Genomic DNA, 13,929 nt, shown 5'->3' on the forward strand with positions numbered 1-13,929 from the left:
TACTTGGCAACGGGTCTTTCCTAGGGCTACCACTTTCCAGTGAGGCTGAGCAAAAACCTGGCTGGACATACTGTACCTGAAAAAGAGAAGGACCTCCTCTTCCTCATGTTCCAGAGAGGGCAAAGCTGGGCACTGTAGTTTATCCCAAGTTTATGCACAACAGACCTCTGTTTTCTACTGCTCATCCAGTTTCGTTTGCTGAAATTTGAAATGTGCTTTATCCCACAGAAGTGTCTGTAGTTGTCTGTTCCTTTGGGTTTGGGAGCAAACAATGCTAAAGTTGCATCAAAGTTTTTTTAGACCATTACAAATCCCCCATTTTCACTCATCTAAAACTAATAAAAAGGAACTTTTATTATTGTTATCATTTATTATCTTACAAATCGCAGCTTATTGATTGAATGGTGGTGTAACATGCCATTAGTTACTTCAGTCTGTTGCTTGTAATGTGCCAAAAAACTTTTCCTGTGTTTTTTGTAACCATTGCCCCATCAATTAATGAGCAAATATATTGCTACCATTTAACCTTCTGTTCTATTCATGCTCATTACCATTACAAATACTGACTTTGGGTGCGTTCAGATGTCATTCTACAACACTTGCCAAATTTGGCGATCCTAATGGTTTGTTTTAGATCATCAGAATCTGTACGTGTGGTTTCTCATTTAGTGTGCATGAAGCCAGCGACACAGAAAACTGAGAGAGAGAGAGAGTTTATAACAAATCAGTTTTTAAATTCTGAAAAATATATATCTGAAGGCTCTTTTTTGATCTGGTCAAATGGAAATCCAGGTAAGAAATAGAGGCGGGATTCACTTCATTGAGTCCAGTCAGAGAAAGCCCTGCTTCACTTGCTAAAAAGGAATTTCCCCTGCCTCCACCTGTACCCTTCTATACCCCAGATTAGCTCTGGGGTGGTCAGGAGTGTGAGGGAAGGAGAGGGAGGATCGTTCCATCTGGCCAGCTGCAATGCTTGCAACAACGAGTTGTCCACCATAGTGTGACGTTTAATTTCACCTTAGATATTTATGTCCCAGACTCCCAGTTGTATAGTCACAGCAATATACTGGTAAGCTCTGTGTGTGTGTGTGTGTGTGTGTGTGTGTGTGTGTGTGTCTGTGCCAGCGTAACTCCAATTTAAGCAGAGTTTAAGACAGATTTACCAGTTATATGCGCATAATATGTCCAGTATATCAAAAGATCTGCCATAAGACATTCACTTTAAAGATGCTGTAAAGCATTCATATTTTGATTTTTTTGTTACATTTGTAGACTGTCCTTTATTCAAGGATCTCATCTTAGTATTCAGAGGATCTGATGAGTATCTGCAGCTTTACAGCATCTCTGGAGCTGTACTGGGAGGAGGAGTGTGGGAGAATTTTGGTTCAATTCCTATCTGGTCTAGGGTTCCTGAAACAATATGTATCCTAAAATGCAGCTATATATTAGTGAAAGTAACATAGAAGAAATGCATCGAATTAGGGGAAATTGCTTGGGGGAATAGTATATTGGGCAAAATATACAAAAATGTGTCTCACTATGAGAAATTCAAACTGAAACTCTGAGAAATTTCTATAAGGACTTTTAAAAATAAACAAATCTCATAATGATGTGGAAATGTGGATAAGTGAATATTGGAGAAATGAAGAACTGAGAAAACAGAAATGAAGAGACTCTTCCATCTCTAATGGAGAGAGGCACTGGTCCTCGCCTGAGCTACTTTCATTAAACCTAAGAAACATCAACTACTTTCTCTGCCCACCCCCCACTGCTTTCTGCAGAATGCGTCTGAAAAGGGATCAGCCATAATATTTTGTAATTGGAAATTGTTGGTTTTAAGCCTGGAGCGCGTCTGACAGAGTGCTGCACTGAATAGGCCTATTCACCTCCCCTGTAGGATCCTGACCCCTTGCGGCATTCATGTGTGAAAGGGGTTTTGTTGAAAGGGGCAAGCCATGAGTTTGCTTTGCTTTGAAATCTCCTTCCTACCCCGTACTACCCACCCCCTCGCCTTCCCCGCCCACCAAGGAGAACACTTTGGTGTGAGATTTCTTCTAAGCTGTGGAAGTTGCAGCAGCACGTAGCAACTTTGCCACTTGTAAATTGGCTGTGCAGAGACATATTTTCTTGTCTCTGGTTCGTCCCAGGATGAATTTCAAAGTGCTGGCTGTTTTGAGCTGTTTCACCCTCCTCTTTGTTTGGGGTAAGTCATGTTTTCCTTTGTCCTTTGTCCCTCTGTGTTCCTACGATTCCTCTCCCTTCTCTAGTAGAAAAATAAATGTTAAAATGCTCAGGGCATTTCTCCATTTCCCACACAAGGAATTTCTTGTGGGGAGCATGAACACCCACAGCCCCTCATTGCTGCCGTACACCAGGAGCCAATCTGGGGTAGAGATCAGCTCCTGAGCTTTGACCTGCCCTTGGACTAGATTGCAAGTGCAGATTTCCTACATGTCCAAACAATTGGGAACACTGCTATAAATATGGGAAGGGTAGAGGCTCCTTTGAACCCTTGGCAAGGAGCTGTATTGGCACCCTCCTACAGAAAATACCCACTTTACCGCAATAATCACATTAGAAATTACTACATTTTACATGACCCAAATACTCGAAGCATCCAGAATGAGGGCAATGCGAGGAGGAAGGGCAAAACAACCCCAAATGCCCTTGTGTCGTGGTGCAAGAAGGATAGGAAGCTTCTCCCGCTTTTGATCTTATCATTGCAGCATCACTGTGTTGTCACACAGTGACACTCCATAGTCTGATAGGTCCTTTTTAGGTACCTGCCCTTGCCCCGAACCAACCCCTAGGTACACCTCTGGTGAAGGGGCAGACCAGAGAGCAAAGCTACTCAGCAAACTTGCAGAATCAACATTCGCCAGAAGATTTGCTGAACATGATATATCAGGACCGTTTGAGAATGTCATGGTTTGGGTGGACTATACTTGCAGATACATGCATTTAGCAAGGAATCCAAAATTTTAACTGAGGTTTTTTAGAGCAGGAGAAATTCATTCTGCAGGCAAAGATAGGAAGCCTCCTTTAAGGCAAGATGTTCTGTGAACCCCTAGGCTGCCAACTGGTTCCAGTGCTTGTGGGTCTCATTTGAGCTCAAGTTCAGAGAAGCAATAGCAGATGGTGTGGTGGGACCAAGGTACTTACCTGACCTCCTGTCAGGTGAGTCGCTGGCTGCTGCTTGCCAGGAGGGGCAAGGTGGCAGCAAGGTCTGTGGGGTGCAAATGTACCAGTGGAGCCAACTGGGGGCTCTTGCCCATACATGTGCACCATGCCACCACCAGTTTTGGACTACAACTCCAGCAGTTTTGGACTACAACTCCCATCAGTCCCAGCCAGCACAGCAGCGCTGACAAGGGCTGATGGGAGTTGTAGTCCAAAGCAGTTGGAGAGCATGCACTTGGGAGAAGCTTAATATCTCTTAGTGTATTGTGTACAGTGGTACCTTGGAAGTCGAATGGAATCTGTTCTGGAAGTCCGTTGGACTTCCAAAACATTTGGAAACCAAGGTGCGGCTTCTGATTGACTGCAGGAAGCTCCTGCAGTCAATCGGAAGCCGTGGAAGTCACGTTGGACGTTTGGGTTCCAAAGAATGTTCACAAACTGGAACACTCACTTCCAGGTTTGCGGTGTTTGGGAGCCTAAATGTTTGACTCGCAAGGCATTTGACTTCCGAGGTAGCTCTTCGTATTCAATTGGCAATAGTCCTGATAGGTGCGGCAAGATGACCTTCATAAATAGAAAGTTTAAAAAAATAGGATTGGTGCAAGAGACTGGTGACACCAGTCCTATATCATGTATATATGAAATGAAGGTTAAGGCCACTACTGTGATGTTTCATATAAATGTTTCTCTTCATAGCTGAATGCCAAAAAGAAAAGCCTTCCAAAGCTTCGGAGAAGGCAGCCACGAAGGAGCTGAAAGTTGGTGGCTCCAAATTTCCCAAAGTGCCAAGTAAAAAACTTAAACAGGGGACTCCAAAGTTCCTAAAGAAAAGCCAAGTTAAAGCCATGACTGTTCCCAGGGAAGGCAAGCCGACCATTCTGACCAGGGCAGTGGCGAAGGGGCAGTTCCAGAAGGTGTCCAACACGCTGGTGCTAAGAGCAGGCGAAGCCCTCGACTTGCGCTGCAAAGGAAAGGCGGTCAAATGGAGATACCCTCCCTACTTGGATGACGACGACGTGGAGAGGCGACTGCGGTGAGCATATTGACGGCAACTGTTTGTGTTGGGTAGATGTGACATGGTCTTGCGTTCAGTGGTGAATGTGCTTGTGGATGGAATGTCCCAGGTCTGGAGGGGAAAGCTCTTCCTTGCCTCACCTTCACCCTTGTCTCTTTCAGAATCAAACACTTTGAGAGGCACAGTCAGCTGACCGTCGCCAATTCCACCGCGGCAGACACGGGCGAGTACAGCTGCTGGTCCTTCCAGTGCCGTGACAGCGAGTGTCATGATGGAGAGGACAAGATGGGCAAAACATTCATCTTCTTCACAGGCTAGGCTTTTTTCTTGGTTTATGGTCGTGGGGGGTAGACCTCTTCCTCCCTGCTTCTGGTCTCCCCTTTCCTAGTCATTACAGTGCTATCTCAGGTTAAGTACTTAATTCATTCTGGAGGTCCGTTCTTAACCTGACACTGTTCTTAACCTGAAGCACCACTTTAGCTAATGGGGCCTCCTGCTGCTGCCGCGCCGCCGGAGCACGATTTCTGTTCTCATCATGAAGCAAAGTTCTTAACCTGAAGGACTATTTCTGAGTTAGCAGAATCTGTAACCTGAAGCGTATGTAACCTGAAGCGTATGTAACTCGAAGTAGCACTGTATTTCCTAAGACACCCCCACACACTTATGAAGGTCACTTGACAATACTGGGCAGGGCCAGAAGAAAACTGTGTGGAGCTGCAAATGTGAATATTGTGTCTGTGCAGTTGGCTACTTTTAAACACACTTACAGCACCACCAGCCATCCTCGGTCCATGCATATCCCATCAGGAGGGTGAGAGGAGGGCTGGTAAATGAAATGGCCGTGGAAGGGGTTGGGTATGGCCTGGAGATTAGTCCAAAGGCGCCATTTCAAAAGCTGGGAACCCTTTTCACTGAGAGGCAGCATCTTTTTTGACAAATGATCGCACGTGGATTTTATAGAGAGGCTATAGATGACAATAATGTATGGCCCTGCCCAGGAGAAGACGCTGTCTCTGCACATCCAAACGCCCCTTTTTGCTTCCCCCTCAGACCCTCAGGAGCTATTTGTGCCCACAGAAGATTACTATGAAGTGATTCAGCTGCGTACAAACCACCCCTCCCTCCTGCCATGCCAAGTGACAAATCCAGCAGCCAAAGTGACGCTGCACCGGGAGTTCCCCCCCGAGAAAGTGCTTGTGGATGGAGTAGACATCTCACATGATGTGAAGAGGGGCTTCATCATCCACCGCCCACAACCTTCCCATGCTGGCTCCCTCTTCTGCATGGCCAATGTGGATGGGGTGAGGCAGATCTCCACAAAATACATGCTGATTTATGTGAACTGTAAGTTGCCTTAACAATTCATCATCTATCTCTCTATCTCCCAAGTGTGTGTATGTGTATAAGAGAGAGAGGGAGAAAGAAAAGTCCACCAATCTGCTTGCCTTTTTCATTTTAATGTTTTTTAAAACTCAACTTGTCAAATTCAGATTAATTCAGCCCAAACTGTCCCCAAAGGGTATGTGGCTGCTTTAGAGATAAAAGAAGTTCATCTAATCCAGCGGTTATCAACCTGTGGGTCCCCCGATGTTGTTGGACTACAACTCCCATCATCCTTTAGCTCTGGCCTTGCTAGCTAGGGGTAATGGGAGTTGCAGTTCAACAACATCTGGGGACCCACAGGTTGAGAAAGGCTGAATCAAACAGTTCCATTCTTTTGCAAAAGGGAATGTGACTATGAGAATGCAGGTGTGTTCATTCTATCCAAGGGATGTGCTTATGATCAGGGAGATTCAGTCATGCCGATCAAGGGAAAGGAGTCTTGCTTTGCTGACCACAGGTTGCAAAGTAATGCCCAAAACTGATTCTAACCTAATTTAAAATGATTTATATATAACTCCCAGGCAATCAGGACCCAGGCAGAATCTGGGAGAGCCTATGAGAAGGGAGTGGGAAGTATTGTCACTTTCCATGATGTCCACTGAATGAGGCCTTTTTTTCAGGCAAGAAGTAATTCTGATTCGGCAGGGAGTTAGCAGCACCTGTCAAAGTTTGGAGTCATTATTCTATCAGTGACACCTTGATGCAAATCTTTGCCCATTGCTGGACTTGCACAAAGGTTACCAGTCGGATTTAGAAGGCTTCACAGGCAAGGCCTTGTCGCAGAGCATCACTAAGGCCAGAGAGAGTGTGGGAGAGGCCTCAGACTCAGTATCCACTGCCCCATTTCCATTCAGCCTGTGCTCCAAGTAGGAGAACTGTAGAATTTCGCCATGCCATGCCTATCTAACAACTCCACAAGGAGCAATGGGGCAGTGGCATAAACTGATGCCTATATGCTGATTTCTTTTGGTGTGTGTTTTATTTCCAACTCTGCAGATCCTTCTTCAGTTCCCAAGCCAGCTATCAGAGCTTCAGTGGCCTCCTTCCATGTTGGAGACAATTTCAATGTCACGTGCACTGTCTTTGGGGAACCAGAAATTGCTGTCGATTTCACGTGGGAATATCCAGGACAGCAAGTAGGTAACAGGTTGCTGATGGGATGAGTGGGTGTGGGATAAGAAAAGTGGCTTGTACTGTAACAGTACAGGTCTTTTAAGCCCGTCTCCTTTCCTGCTGATCTGTGGAATTTCCCCCTTAGAAATTGAACAAAGGCTAGCCCAACCCACAAACCTAGCCAATGAGAGTGTACAAAGCCAAGCTGAATAATGATTGGCCTGACCTCCTCAAATGAGTAGGCCAGAATGAAAACATAAATTGTTCCTCTTCAGATAAACACCAGGCAACCTTGTCATGTGCTTTGCTTGCACCTGAATAATTTCCAAGTTACAGGAGTGGGTGCCGCTAGAATTTCACACACTGGGAAAAGCCACTGCTAAATTCTCTTGTGCACTGAGTACCATGTGGTCTGCCATGTTTCTCAAATAATGTCCTTTCTCACCTTCAGATTGGCAGACCACCCTACGTTCGCGAACGCACAGATTTGGTGCGACGTGGTGGGCAGGTGCAGCAGGAATCTGAGAGCATCCTTTACGTTGATGAAGCACGTGCTGTGGATGATGGTTTGTACACCTGCACTGCTGAAAATCTGCAAGGAGGCACTGCAGTGTCCACCCGCATTCGCTTGGTTCCAGCCTCACCAGCCCCAAAGAAGGCAAAGTCTGGGTAACCGCCTCTGGTCCTGCATTGCTGAAAGTCCAGGTCCTACTGGGAATCCAAAGACTAGAGGCTGCCATCAAAAACCGAGGGATAAACAGTTGCCTTCTTTTATTTTGTCCTTTACCCTTTCATGTTTGACTCATTAAAGTAGCACGAATCTTTTTGAAGCAGAGACAGAGTACCTTTTTGCTCACAGGGATATTGTGAAAGACAGGAAAACGCTCAAAGATATTCATGACTATTGCCAGAAAAATGCTATCTTGGGAATTCTGGCTCTGTGTGAACATCTTCATTCACAGGGTCAAACAAGATTATTGAGATCTATGATCAGATCTCACCTCTCTTTAAATGTTATATATATCAGCCTGGAGAGACTCCAGACGGGATTGAGACCATTTGTCTGGTTACAGAGGGTTAACCCTGCAATTTTCCCAATTAAGATCCCTGCCAGCAGCTATACGCCCTGTTACGGCATATATGCATGTACATGCAACAGCAGTTTCAAAGGCAGATATGCATGAGCAGAATTTCAGTAAGTAGGTGATTTATTTTTTAAAGTCCTCCAGCACTACAGTCCAAATCTGTAATACCCACATCCATATCTACCCCGTAGGTCCTATTGGACAAAATGTAGAGCTGGGAGTTCTTGCCATCTCATCTGCTCTGGCCCTTGCGGAGATGGTAAAACCTTTATCAGGTAGCAATTTGCATCACTGAATGCTTCTTTTAAAAAAAAGGAAAGGAAAAAAGGCCTTCACAAAGAAAACTTATGAGAGAAAATTAGAGGTAGAACAACCAGAGATTTTCTAGGAAGGCACTGAAGGCATTTTGGCAACATCAGTTAATTTTATTTTATTTTTATGACTTTACCCAGTTGTTTATGATGTCCATTTTCATTTGTACTTCTTAACTGGTTCTAAGTAACGTTCCAGGGTGCCTGTTTTTCCTCTCTAGGTCTAAGTAGCCAATTTTAGGTGCAGGCCCAGTGATTTTCCACTGAACTGAAATGCTCTTCACTATAAAGTTTTTTACTAGAGGCTGCAGAGTCTTCAGAAGCATCACCCATCAGAGAAGGGTATTTAAATTCTTTGGCTTGGATCCAAGTGTTCCATGTGTGTAGCAGTGGGCTCCTATAAACCATCTCCCCAGACTAAATAGCCAGATGGAGTAGTCAGGGCTGTATGTACACAGTTGTGCAGGTCCCAAGCATGTACTCAGATGTCCTGCTTAATTCAGAAGGCCCCACCTTCTATTGCATATGTGTAGGACCATAGCCATAGGAAGCTTGCAGTTACATGTTGGGAGGCGACTGAGAGAACAGCTTTCAGTCTCCCCCTCCCAATTCTCATGACCTCCCCACCCCACTTTCTGCAAGAGCACACACACACACACAACATTGTTGCCAACAATCAGCATCACCCTACAGTCCCATAATCAGGAAAGAAGGATATGTACCAGGGGACCAAGAAATAAATCAAGAGGTTATGAGGATGGCAGTGAAGGAGGCCAAACATTCCCCCCCATATAAAGAACAAGTATACTTCAGAAATGGGAGGGAAAGTACATTTCATTCATTTGTATGCTGCAAGAAATTACATTCATTTTGCAACACTGGAAAATTTCCACCAGCCGCCATTTTACAACTTTCTCATGCTATTGCAGCAGGCTGAATAATATAATAATAAAACCTGTTATCATTAAGTGAACAAAAACACAAAACACCCTTCCCTGTTTGCTAACATAGAAATGAGAGTGCCAACGCCTGGATCAGATCCCCAAACTCTCATCAAAATAAGCACCCTCCTTTGTTAATAACTGTAAACAGAGCTCCTGCCCTTTGTCTCCTTCGCTAAGGCGTATTTCACGTATTTCATTAGCCAGTGATTTCAAGGTGCGCTTCTATGACGGAGGCCGCAATCCTCTACACACTTACCTGGGTGTAAGAATCAGTGAACTCAAAGGGGCTCACTTCTGAGTATACACTTTTAGGCTTATCCACTGGCCGCTTTGCAAAGTATTGAAAGCTGACATAAGTAATGGAGTGGGTCCTCTATTCTTCTGAAAAACAAGTGAGAGGTTTTATTCCTGTCATCCTTTCTTGGCCTGCTTCCAGCTCTGATTCTGGACTGGGCGGTTGAAGGCTTATGGTAAGAAACACCTTGCCTGATGGTGGCTACTACAACGGGTGAGTCAAGAAAACCAGCTCAATAGATTGAAAGAGCCACCTGGTTAATGCTACTCTATGCTATTTGTATCACCTCTTAAAGGTGCCTGGCAGGGTTTGGATCTGGTGTCAACTCTGGCTCCCTTCACTGGGACTGCAGAGCCTTTGGGGAGTTTCTCTCCTGAGAACTGTTGGTTCAGAAGCCTTGCTCTTCTGTGCTGCTTCACTTCCAGGAAGAGTTGGTAGAGGTGCCTCTGCAGGCTGTTTCAGGCCTTCAAGTGCTCTGAATGCCAGTTGTTGGAAATCGCAGGTGGGCAGAGTGGGGTTGTGTTCATGTCCAGCTTGAGACTTCTCACAGGCATCTGGCTGACCACATGAGAACAGAATGCAGGACTAGATGGGTCATTGGCCCTACATTCTTTCAGCTGGCTAGAGGCAACCCCCCCCAAAAAAAGTGTTGTTATTGCCCTTTTCCCCCTCACAAGTCCTCTGAGACATACAGTGCAGACCCAGCACTATGGTCACCAGGGCCGTCTTTAGCAGATGCGGCGCCGGGGTGCAAATATCCGCCCAGTGCTCCCAAATTACCACGGATGGTGTTGGGGTGGCCGTAGCTGCACACTGCCAGCCATGGGGGGCCGGCGCAACTCTCCCCCATGCCGCTGTGGGAGAGCGAACCCCGCAGAGGCTTGGGAGGGAAGCTGCGCGCCTGCTAGCCTTATGGTTGGTGGGGCGCAGCTGGCGGGTGTGCAGGGAAAGGGAAGGCTGCCGGCAAAGCTGCACAGCTCCCCCACTTGCTAGGGCGCCCTAGAGAGGCTGGCGCCCTGGCGTGACGCACCACTAAGCTCTATGGGAAAGGCGGCTCTGATAGTCACATCTACATCCTATGTTCAACCCGTTCTTACACAAGTTTTTGTGAAGAATCCTGGGAACTGTAGTTTGTAAAGGGTGCTGCTGGTTACTATAGGTCTGTGTGGCCAGCACCCTTAACAAACTACAGTTCCCAGGATCCTTTGGCGAAAACCATGGCTGTCGTCTAAGAGTGCTTTAAATGTATGGTGTGGATAGATCTCAAATTTTGGACATCTTTGGGAAAGGGTACATTGGTGAGGCTCTGTGGTCCCAATAGCCTACAACAGCAAAACAAGAAGAATATTTACCTTTTCCCAACCCCTGCTGCCACTGCAAGCGACACATAACATGCTCAGCAGTGCTTACTCTCTGAAGAAGTGAGTTGTTCAGGGAGAGGGTGAGCAACCTCCTTGTATTCGCAGGGCTATATGTAGTTTCGTCTGAGGAAGAGCATAGCTCAGTGGTTGAAAACATCTACTTTACATGCAGTAGATCCCAGGTTCAATCCTTAACATCTCCAGGTAGGTCTGGGAATGGTTCTACTTCGAGGGCTGCTGCCGGTCAGTGTAGACAATATTGAGCTAGATGGACCAATGGTCAGACTTATTATAACACAGCTTCCCAAGTTCTTTATGCCAAGTCGGATTACTGGTCCATCTAGTCCATATTGCCTATTCTGACTGGCAGCAGCTCTCAGGTAAGGATCTTTTCCATTCTGACTACCTTTACCTGGAAACTGGGATTGAATCTGGGACCTTCTGCATGCATGTGCTTTTCGACTGACACAATAGCCCTACCCCCATGCCTCAGAATCCCTTTAGCAGCACTAAGGCCAGATCAGAAAAGTGCTGGCTTAACTACAGTACCAGAAACTCGGTCACTTCGATTATTTCCACCCCCTTTGCCAATTCCCTAAAATCCACACAGAATTTGCTTCATAACTTACATAATAAATGCAAAAGAGAGAGAGAAAATCACTTTAAACAAATAATAAAGCGGGTGAGAGGTTTTCACCAACACACACATATGAGATATTTACTGTGATCACTAGTTAGCAGTTTCTCACTCCCACTTATCATCACTCTGTCATACAGTAGTGACAGATTTTCCAACTGATACCATACCAAAATTTTGTGGAAAGCCTCAATCAGATATAGCGTTATTACAAGCTAGCTGTGTTTCTCCAAGATAAAACCGACAGAGCTGCATTATACATGAGGAATGACAAATAAAGGTTTGCCAAGACTGAGGGTTGGGTGGGATCCAATTGTTGGTTGGCCGAATGATGATTTCAGGAACTGAACATGTTAGCAAACAAATGTCACTGTCGCCAAGCCCTCCTGCAGAAGCGGAACCCACATCTTTGAGCTAGGCCTCCACAGCTCGCAACCCACTGGCTGTGACACAGCCCACCGGCTGTGAACAGTCTCCTAGTTTTGTCGTCTATCGGGTACTTCAAAAATGGGTGTGTGCATATGTCTGTGGGAAACACCTGGCTGACCACCAGACACAGGCGGTGGGGCTGCATTCGGCTGGGTGGCCCACACGTTGCAGAGATCTGTGTGACGTTCTCTCAAGGCAACAACCAGCGGTTCACTGGTTTTTCCTGAGCGTCGCTACTGCAATGTGCCACTGTTTGTGTACTACATGCTACATTCACATACACAGTACAAACCACCGTTTCCACGCAGGGAAGTATAAAATGCTTCTTGATTAGAATCAAGACATTTTACACACCCTTTGTCTCAATTCAAATCATCTTTTCTTTTTTAAAACAAAAACCCATAAAATAACCATTACGTGCACCTGCTATCTATTTAGCCTCTAGTTTCTCCAGCCTGGAGCAACTTCCGTTTCTCTGCAACTACTAGCACTGCTTCATCACAACCAGTGGAGGGCACCACCTTCCTTTTCAGCTTCTCAAGAAGCTAAATTGCCTTTTTAAAAAAGAAAAAAAAAATCCCTTGGTTTCCAAAGGCTTGCAATTTTAAGGCCATTTTTAATCTGTTGTTTTCTAAACTGACAAAGAACTCATAAAAGCAAGCAAAAATACCTTCTATTGAAAAAATATTTTTTTTGAAAGGAACCAAGCCCAAGGAGGTGCCCGTTCAATTCTCTCCCAAGCCGTGTCAGCAGCTGCTTATCTGATGCAGCAGTTTCAACATGGAAATGATGGCAGCCATGTGGGCAGGGATTGAACACATCATGGAGGAGGGTATGTAAAAAAGATTATGGTCATCAAGCAGAGAAAATGACACAGCAGAGTCATTTTCTGGAGGGAGAGAAAGTTCTCCCATCAACGCAGGAGCTGATTGTGGTAGATAAGTAGCTCCTTTGTGACTGGGTGAACATCTAGAATGCACCTCAACCACAGAAGTTTGTATCCATATTTTTGCCCGAGTTCTCCAAAGTTTTGCATTTAGGAATCAAAATGCATGTTTGTGGTCCGGTCTGCCTCTTCCAGCTCAGACCAAAACAGTTGTGGGCATGCAAACTCTGGTTCCTCCAAAACCTGGCAGATGAAAGGACGTTCGGATCTGGGCCTGCGCCTTCAAACTTCCATTGCCTCTCTTCTATCCTATGGCTTCTTCTCACCTACAGCTTTTCTACTGAAATCTTAAATTGTGAGTCACTCGGATGCCCACCGTATCTCCGCCATTTCCATCATGGCCTAATATATATGAGGTAGCAAGTCTTGCTACCTCCCTGAGGGGGTGGGGTGGGGCAAGACCCTTAGTCAGTGCTTAGTGGCATACACAGAAACGTCTTGGCTAGCATTAAAGCTGACCTCTTTTTGTGTGTGGGGGGGTGAGGAGTACCCCCCTTATTCCTAAGGCAGGCCAGTTCAACCTCTTCAAGTGTCACAAAACAACGAGGCCACCTATGGGAGAAAATCAAAGCACACAGAACCTCCAGAACCTTCCTTGCACCCGAGTGCCACTCAGCATGAGAGTTCTAGGTCTAGTCGACAATAGAGAGGCCTAGAACAAAAGGAAGGAGCCACCTCTCCCCTCCCTGCCCCACCCCAGTCTTTCTGGCCTATCCGAATGCTACGTAGCGATGAGCGTTGCCTCCGTGGAGATAGGGAACGGGTGGGGAGAGTCGCCATTCAGCACTCGGTACAGCAGCTCTTCCTTCTCCCGGTGAGCTTGCGCTCGCAGCTGCGACTCCTTCTCCAGGGACTCGCGGAGAGTGAGGAGCTCGTCGGACAGTTGCCTGCAGGGCAGAAGCACAGAGTCAAATGACTTTAGAGTCCTAGAACCGGTGGAGAGACGGAGGCTGATGGGGCCAACTTGGACATGTAGCAGGCAACTGCGTTTCCCCTCATCTTCGTCCCCAACTGTTTGCCGCTATGAAGACAGGAGGGAAGACTCCCTCTACTGAGATCAAAATGACAATCACAACACCCCCAAGTGGGGCCTATGGGGAGGGGAAATTCCATATTGGTGCCAAGCTTTGTGGAGGGACCAATCTCCATTTAGGCCCCGGGGGAGGGGAGAGATATGCCTCCACTTCCATAGAGCCCCCACTTCCCATAGGCTGTCTTCACAATGGGAAT

General features: G+C 46.1%; 2 protein-coding genes across 3 annotated transcripts in view; one reads left to right on the plus strand and one right to left on the minus strand.

Annotated features, from left to right (window-relative positions):
• Nucleotides 1–2,009: 2,009 nt before the first annotated feature.
• Nucleotides 2,010–7,521, plus strand: LOC128407978 (platelet-derived growth factor receptor-like protein). Its single transcript, XM_053377054.1, has 6 exons — nucleotides 2,010–2,203; nucleotides 3,877–4,213; nucleotides 4,357–4,508; nucleotides 5,246–5,539; nucleotides 6,575–6,714; nucleotides 7,143–7,521. The coding sequence occupies exons 1-6, from the start codon at nucleotides 2,149–2,151 to the stop codon at nucleotides 7,362–7,364; spliced, it is 1,200 nt and encodes a 399-aa protein (XP_053233029.1). The 5' UTR covers nucleotides 2,010–2,148; the 3' UTR covers nucleotides 7,365–7,521.
• Nucleotides 7,522–12,066: 4,545 nt separating this feature from the next.
• Nucleotides 12,067–13,929, minus strand: part of CCDC69 (coiled-coil domain containing 69) — a 30,757-nt gene continuing 28,894 nt past the window's right edge. For both annotated transcript variants that reach the window (XM_053377058.1, XM_053377057.1), the window contains exon 9: nucleotides 12,067–13,586. In XM_053377058.1, the coding sequence (XP_053233033.1) occupies nucleotides 13,421–13,586 (166 nt within the window). In that variant the 3' untranslated portion in view covers nucleotides 12,067–13,420. The remainder of the gene's footprint in view (nucleotides 13,587–13,929) is intronic.

Source organism: Podarcis raffonei, chromosome 2, assembly GCF_027172205.1.
Source record: "Podarcis raffonei isolate rPodRaf1 chromosome 2, rPodRaf1.pri, whole genome shotgun sequence".
Lineage (NCBI taxonomy): Eukaryota > Metazoa > Chordata > Lepidosauria > Squamata > Lacertidae > Podarcis > Podarcis raffonei.